The sequence below is a fragment of the Hoplias malabaricus genome, chromosome 1, assembly GCF_029633855.1.
Source record: "Hoplias malabaricus isolate fHopMal1 chromosome 1, fHopMal1.hap1, whole genome shotgun sequence".
NCBI lineage: Eukaryota > Metazoa > Chordata > Actinopteri > Characiformes > Erythrinidae > Hoplias > Hoplias malabaricus.
This window is the reverse complement of record NC_089800.1, coordinates 9838136-9846782: the sequence shown is the minus strand read 5'-3', so window position 1 is coordinate 9846782 and position 8647 is coordinate 9838136. Positions and strand designations below refer to the sequence as shown.

At 38.6% G+C, this 8647-nt stretch overlaps 1 protein-coding gene across 1 annotated transcript; it reads right to left on the bottom strand.

Annotated features, from left to right (window-relative positions):
* Window positions 1-155: 155 nt before the first annotated feature.
* gtf3ab (general transcription factor IIIA, b) lies at window positions 156-2432 on the bottom strand. The gene is made up of 9 exons (XM_066646320.1): window positions 2234-2432; window positions 1938-2032; window positions 1771-1867; window positions 1441-1529; window positions 1295-1368; window positions 1133-1216; window positions 733-965; window positions 577-630; window positions 156-501 (listed from the first exon to the last, which is right to left on the bottom strand). The coding sequence occupies exons 1-9, from the start codon at window positions 2348-2350 to the stop codon at window positions 358-360; spliced, it is 987 nt and encodes a 328-aa protein (XP_066502417.1). The 5' UTR covers window positions 2351-2432; the 3' UTR covers window positions 156-357.
* Between the last annotated feature and the right edge of the window lie 6215 nt (window positions 2433-8647).

Sequence of the window (8647 nt, the reverse complement as noted above, 5' to 3'; positions counted from 1 at the left end):
AAACCCACAAGGGCTTTGTAGTGGACTACATTTCTCTGCGTCAGCTTTACTGATTTCATTAAACCCATGATTTTGTCTGCCCTAAGTTTATTAAAACATCACATATAAAGCAGCTATCCTGCAGACACTGGGATTAGTAGAGAAGTACCTACTATCCCTTTCAGGAGCAGTGTTTTTGAGTTGTCTCACTGTAGACATATTGCTGGAGTAGTTAGCATGTTTACAACAGACGTAGCAATGATAAAATATCACCTTAATATTCAAGGTCATACAAGACAGAGGTGCAGAGAAGTGTGGGTTTATTGAGCATGGTGAAATCAACTGCAGAAACTGAGAACTAATACTAAAGGGTTAGTGCTATTCAGTGGCCTTCTTGGGAGCAGTCAAGGCCATATTTTGGGATGTGGATTTGCTTATAGAAACACCCTGCAGACATGTAGACAGCTCAGAATCATCTGACACTTTTGTCATTGCTGGAAGTTTCTTGATTTTGTTCTTTTTCTGGGGATAGATAGTCATAGCATTAGACAATTTCTACCCACTCTATATATTCAAATTCTTTTCAAAGATGTTTACCTGCAGTTTTTCCTTCTTTGGATCATGAGCTACCGCATGTCGTTTCAGAGACTCCTAAAATATAGAAAACATTCAACTCTGGGTTGATTTGATTAAAAAAAAAAAAGCCATACATTTTTCTCCATCAATAAGGTGGTGTGCATGATGAGCACTCACTTCCATGGCAAACGCTTTGCCACATCCATCGTGGCTGCAGATGAAGGATCGCTTGCCCTCATGGTCTAGAAGGACGTGGTTCTGTAGATTGAAGTGTGTGGTGTAGATTTTCTGACACTGCTCTTTGGTGCACTTAAACATACGGCGTTCACCAGAGTGAACAAATTGTTTATGTTTCTTCAAGAACCAGATTTCATGGAATACCTTCTTACAACAATCACACTGCAAGATCTCTGTAAAGACATGTAAGGGAGCAAACAAAATGTTAATTTAACCTAAATAAAGTTAATTAGCCATGACATGGATGGACATTCCTACATATTTACTCTCAAGCAGGTTTGTCGTTACTGACATTGCCCTTACGCGCCACTTTCTACTGCTTTCCATTTTTCCTGCTTACCTCTATGCTCTGCTTTCCTATGAGCCAGATATTCTGTCCATGTTCTTCCCTTGAAGGGACAGCCTTCCTCAGCACATGGATAACCTTTGACATCACAAGATTAATGAATCCTAATATTTAGAAAAATACTCATTAAAAGTAGATTTTCCTTTTGGAATTTACCATTATGCACTTTCTCGTGCTTTTTAAGAACTTGGGAGGCAGCAAACTTCTTTCCACAGCTCTCAAAATGACATCTGTAAGAGTTTGAGAGAGCAGGTAAAAGGCAACAGAGATGCAAAAGCATACTGTAAGGGTTTTTGACTTACACGTATGGAAGTGTATTTGAATGTTCACATTGATGAGTCTTCAGATGTTTGTTCTTGCGGAACTCCTTGCCACAACCCTCATAGTTACACTACAGATTGATAAAGTAGAAAATACAGATTAGCATAAAACAGTTAACCAAGTAATGATCTAAGAGCAAATGTGAAAAAAATTCAGATCTACAATGAACAAGGCAAACCATGTAAATACTCTGAGGCAGATACATTTACTCATACGCTCAAGCTGAACTTGGACATTTAACTGAATTTCTTCATTCCATTTGAAAACAACCTGCTTGGAAATGAATGTAACAAGGTATAGGGACTACTTGCCACATAGTGCCTCTCTTTGTGCTGGTGCACCCTTGCTGTATGGTTCTTTAAACCGGAGCTCAAGGAAAAGGCCTCTGAACATCCAGGCACAGAACACCTGCACGTGAAAAATATTCATTAATGTGCATCTAAAGAAACAAACCAGTAGAGACTCAGCAAGGACTTACAGGTAAGGCTTCTCTCCACTGTGACTCAGCTGGTGCCGGGTCAGCTGGTAACGGGTACAGAAGCTCTTGGTGCAGTTGTCACACGCGAAGGGTCTCTAAAATAACAGAAAAACACCAAGAAGGATCCAGTTATCATTCAGCATCATTCCAGGTAATTACAGGTGCAAGCAAATGTTTGGGCACTAATGCACCTTGAGCCACACAATAGCATTAATGCAGCCTAAAAAAATTATTTGTGAAAAAAGACCTTTAGTGTATTAAAGCCCTTGCCCTTGTGTTCATACTCCCTCACTCACCAAACCTGTGTGTTTACAGTAATGAGCCTCCAGTTTCCAGGACTTTGAAAAAGAAGCCTTGCAGTCAGAGTACAAACACGCAAAGCTCTTATTCGGGTCTTTTGATCGTTCACCCATTTTGATGGGTCTCTATTTTTGATCAACTAATCGTTGTCTGCTTTCTGTTACGTTCCCTATCAGTTGGTATACTTCCCTTACTCCCCCTACAAATGACAGCTTCGCTTCCCCCTTCTTTTATAGTTAGTGGATCGTACCATTAGGACAACGGGGGGAAGAACAGACATCGAAAACAAGCAAAACGTAGAAAATATGAGCTGACAAAATAAAGTCGATCAACATATTCGTGATGAATTTCAGGTTATGAACAAATCTCTCAAAATGTGTGAAAGATTTTAGGCTAATCTTATTGATAATCATGAACAACTTTGATTCACCCGTGATACGCCCATTGGCGTGACGTAAAATAACTGGGCAGAGCAATAGTGTTGATCGTTCGTAAAAAAAAAAATAATAATAATAATAATAATAATAATAATAATAAAATAAAAATAATAGAAATCGTATTTCAATAGCAATACTGGTGCTATTCATTTTTCTATACATAAAACAATTAAGTCCATGTAACTTGTATGTATGAGGCACATGGTCCCATTGTGGATTGTCATAAATTAGAGTGACCAGACGTCCTCTTTTACCCGGACATGTCCTCTTTTTTAGACTTAAAAAAAGTGTTTTCACAAACGTCCGGGATTTTGTTTTTCTAGAGCTTACATAGAACTTCGAGAAGCGTTTCGTTCACAAACTAGTCCCGCCCTCCCCTACTCCGATTGGTTCGCTTGAGTAAGAAGGGGGCGTGGTGAAGTAGCCTAAAATCTTCTGATTGCACGGTCTGACTGTAGAGCTACAGATAAGCTTCTCTGTAAACATTTAATTGGTCAGTCTGCACGTCAGTAGTCCTTGTTTACGTCAAGCAAAGCTCGAGAACCTACCCTCATCTCGAGCAGCTATGCCGAAACGTAAATGTAAGTTCTCGGATGAAATAAAAAATAAATTCCCATGTTTTGTGTGGCAAATAAAGACGTAAAGGACCTAAAAGCACATATACCCCCCCCACACACACACAAATAAATGGATGCTCTCAAGTGTCCGTGATGGGACCGGTTTGGGTGAAACCAGGATTTTGTGTGATGTAAAACCAGCTTACAGCAATAAAACAAAACTAACTTAATTACTTGAATATTGTCTTAAAATGTAGAACATTAAACAGAAAAGTGTTTGAAAAGTTGATTTGAAAACAGTTTCAAATTTTGGGACAGTTTAATTGTTTTCTAGTGTTCTGGTGTGTTTGTAAGTTGTAATTTAATGCCTGTTTAAAATTAGATTTCTCCTCTCTTTAAATCCTTCTGTAGTCTTTGTGAGGGGTGGCACCACAAAGTCGTCACTAGCCTGTAAATGGTGTGATTGGGGATGAAGGTCCTTGGGATTGTCTGACAAAGATGGATGAGAGTATTAAACTGTCAGAAATGGCTCCTGGTCGAGTATGAATGTTCCAGGCTGTGTCTGAATGGCTGCCAATCTTGACCGACTCATAATACAGCACACAAACTCACGCGTACGCACACACACACACAAACACACACACACACACACACACACACATGGAATTTATGACACTAATCATTGTTTATCAGTGGCCAGCAGAGTTTATTGATATCTCTGATTTGTAACAAGGCTGCTCCATTACTTGCATTTTCAAGCCATGTCCCAAAATGGCCCTGCCTGTTACCTTAAAATCAGCATTACTTCTCATTGCATTGTTATACAGTTACCATTAATCTTCCCATAGGTAGATTCAGGTCCTATGTCCTACATATTTTTTCATTGCTTATGTTTTTTGAGGGTTTTTTTAACTGCCATATTGTATAATTGTAATTTTTTGCACTTGAGATTTTCCAACGTCACTTTATGTCAGAATGAAGCAAACTGTTGTGTTTTGGCTGTCTGTTCAGATTTGTTCGCTGCGGTGTGCCTCACAACTTGAACGAAAATGGGTGGGGCTTAACAGTTAAAGAAATACTGACTGACCACAGCAATTACAATTTTCAAAAACAAAATTTTAAATGTACACTGCATTTTAAAGTGTGTGGGAACATTAATGATGTACTCAGGTATAGTCAATCAGCTAGGAACCTTTGGTGTCCAGATTTTGCTTCTCTGATTTGAAAGTGAGGAGGCTAATATAGCTGAAGAGTAATCAAAATGTAGTACATTAGTTTCATCACTCCACTGTCTGGGTCTCAGTGGCATCTCCAGTCCCAACTCCCACATTGTATTCATCTGACACTGGCTAACACAGAGGTCAACTATCCTGCTATCTGATCCCCACCCTTCCTCCTCATCATCCGGCCCTGCAGTTTTCCAACCCTTCCACTGACTGTGAACAGGATCAATAAAACTCTGTATCTGTATCTGAATGACCGTGGTCAGCACTGATAACCAACAACAAGCCAAATAAAAAAAAGACAAACACTGGCTCCTGGCCATGGCATGTATGTGTTGTTGTTGTAGAACTTGTTGTAGAACTAGGCTTCGGACAAATCTCAGCATTAACCTTATAGTTCCTTTCCAACTGGATAAGACTCTAAAGGGACATTATCAGAGGAGAATGTATGGATCATAAATCATATGGAAACTAAACTGAAAAACAATCGATTAGTTGCTTTTGTTATGTGATGAAAATCAAGTTGTCTTCACCTACAACTTTTTAAAACATCTACAGGCGTACAGCAGTTTTGCCTTGCTCATAATAACTGAAATAAAAAGAAAATGTGTTTCAATCATTCAGAAATACAATTTTCTGAAAGAGACACAATGTTGAACATAGCCAGAGGTCAATTGTCCAGAGGTAGTTTACAAAAAGACAAAAATATGGATTATAATAGTAGGATGTAAGCCATTTAAAGGAAACTTTATGGAAAGCAAGTGTATATACTTTTCCACATTTATCAGACATATCCAGTTTTCTTACATATCCAGGCTTCTTGTGTGTCCAGATTTTGCTTCTGTAATTTAGTGCTAAAGCTTCAATGCTAACAGCTAAAAGTTATTAAAAAGTTTTTACATAGGACAAATGCAAAGCTATGGCTTGGTGATTTTCCTGTGGAAAATATTGACAAAAATATAACCAGTTACCATTCTGTTTTTATATATTGACAGTATTGTGCTCATATAGGCTAGTCAAGTTAAAAACTCTTACACTGAATTGGAGTCAGTAATGCTATCTTTAACTGAAGTGGGGCTGAATAGAGCCATACTGTGTAGTGACTAAGAGAGACAGAAGAACTTTCAGAGGGACAGAAGACAGCGTTATGTCTAGTCTCTGCTATCGCCATGTTGCATGTTTGCTTGCCCTGGTGGTTAATGTGTAACGGCAGGTCGATATGGCTGCCTCACTGCTTGAAGGCCTCAATCTGTGAGTGTCAAGCAGGCAATGATTAAGGAGCTCACACTGCATGACTGCTTTCATCCACTCCCCATCGCCCTCTCTCGCTCCCTCTCTGCTTCTCTCTCTCTCTCTCTACCTCTCCTCTTCCCCTGAGTCTATTTGCTCTTGCTTTATTCAATCAGTAACTGCTATGAGTCAGCGCCTCTCAGCACCTATGGCTCCACTGTGGGAGAAAACCCCATCACACACTTCTCACACGTTCACTATTGGCTGTCATGATCACTCAGTTAAATATTTTTAAAATTTTAAAAATGATTTGCAGATGATATTTCTCAAAACGAAAATAAATGTATTTATCCAATACAGCATAGATCAGTCCATAAGCTGCTGATATTGAATCGTACACAAATGGATCAGTCATTCAGTGATATCCAAGTAGATCCTCATTCATTTATTGTCTATAACCGCTTATCCAGTTCAGGGTCATGGTGGGTCTTAGGCCTATCTGGAATCACTGGGCGCAAGGCAGGAACACACCCTGGAGGAGGTGCCAGTCCTTCACAGGGCAACACACACTCTCACATATGAACCCTTTTTTGGAGTTGCCAATCCACCTACCAACGTGTGTTTTTGGACCATGGGAGGAAACGAGAGCACCTGGAGGGGGACTTAAACCCACAAACTCCAGATCCCTGGAGCTGTGTGACTGCCCCACTCCAAGTAGACTAATATGTGAAAGTATTTGAAATATACAAAAGGCACATTTTTACAGCATAAACTCTACTGGTTATCATTGTTTTATTTGGCTAAATCATCTTTAAGTTGTTTCAACCCCACTGAGGGAAAATAAATGTATACCATATTTTGCAAGCCAGTTTCATTTGTTTTCCCTTCAAAACATATTTTTTAGTTATAACAAGTGTTAAGTACAACTGAGCTGAATCTTTACACCATCTAGACATCTCTGATCAATACCTGGCCAACATGTCACATGTTGATGGATTGCATTGGCTTTTGACTCTAAAAGACCCAGTCACCTGCACCTATATGGGTTAAATATACAGAAATACCAACACTAGCATGATAGCATAAGAGACACTATCGTGTGCCCTCTGCAAAGATTGGATAGACAAAAACTGTGGGGAGGTTATCTGGTCATTTCTGCACATTCTCAGCAAACATACTGACCCTACACGTTATCATCTAAGGCCTTTGTGTCCACCAAAGTCTGAGACAAACCAGTGAACACAGTTGTGTGTTATGGGAGAAGAAATGATAGAAATTATGTTATGATAGCAATCAATCCAGGTCAAGCACATTAAAGGAATACAGTCTTTTCAAGCTTAGTCTCTATCCAAGTCTCTATAGTATACAGCTGATTAAACGGGCAATCCTTTTGATTTGTTTTACAATAGTTTTCCTGAAAAAAAATAACAATCCTGTTCATGTGATAATGTCTGCACATGCCCATTAGATTCTCTTATATGAGCTTGATGTAGTGGTAAAAGTGTATCCATGGTAACTGAAAATATTCCTTTGAAACTGCATTAAAGAAAGTTTCTACTTAAAGATTACAGTGTAAACCAAGTGAATGTGAAATACTCAAAAAAATAATAATAATTAAATAAATAAATAATAAACACAATTAAATCTGAGAAAACTGTTAAAAACTGTCAATAAATCCATCTATAATTTCATATTTTCAGATTCTAAGTTTTGTACATTTAAATTATTTATGTTCAAATTTTGTAAAGGTGGATGGATTAAATTGTTCTGAGACACAATAGCAGTTTGGTTGCAATAAAGGCTGGATATTATGGACTTTATTTCCCTAACTGCGATTATGCTGTTAGAATATGACATGAGGCCCTTCTCACTCCTATCTTAGGAAACTGGCCCTAATTGAAGTAAATATTGTGTAAAGTACTGAGGTGGGATGAGATAACACATTTGTCAGATATCCAGTCAGCCATTCACTCTGGTTACACAGAGCAAGGTGGGCCTTACTTACACACCACACACATAAAACCCTTAGAGGTTGGTGCGTGAAGTGTGCCCACACTAAGAGCAGACAAGCATATCAGCAAGCATTAGAAAATCAGCCTTAAAAAATAAATTAATAAAATAAAGAATACAACCTTAACACAGAGGTACTAAACCTCTCATGTCTCACCCCACTTTTTTTCTCTTCATTTGTAACCGCCCAACTGTGTAGCAAGGGAGCCTTGTTATCCCCCCACCCCCCCCCCCCCCTTTACTCATGATGTACTGACCATATTATGTAGTGCAAATTTTGGCTAATTCTAATGTTAAAATTTATAGGAAGCAGCCATTTTCACACCAAAGGAGGGGCACGCCTAAACTGGACAATTGGCCACTTTAATCTCATAATTAGTTCATTTCAAAATTGGAAGCAGTGTTTCACATAAAGACTGGAAGCCACATTGCATTTTTCTGCACATCATTTCGAGAACTTTCAGGAAAATGACAAACTAGTACCTGGTTCATAACTTGCACATTATTCATTCTCACGTCCGTTCTGCTTCATGAACCTTAAGCCAACACCACCCCCTAGTGTACACTGGAGGAACACTACAGAAACCTGCAAAGTGCGATATACTGCCTTCTTCACTGGATGCTGAACGATCTCGTGTGGGAAAAACCTGAAAAGCAAACGTTTTCAGCTCTTCCACATAACCCTCATACTTAGCACTTTCATACCTGAGCAAATTCACCAGGGTCGTGCAAAACTATCTGATGTTTAAAACAAGGACCTGGTGTTACTGAGGAGACTGAAAAGTGGGCAAACTGCAAACTAGTTCCAGAAGGCTCTTTACATCCAATGTCCGAAATTATTCAAAGAAAAAAAAAATACTTTGTTTTAACCACAAAAAAAAAAATTATATAATATATATATATATAAAAAAATTATTTATACCATCAGCTAAACAAAATGAGTACATGTGATG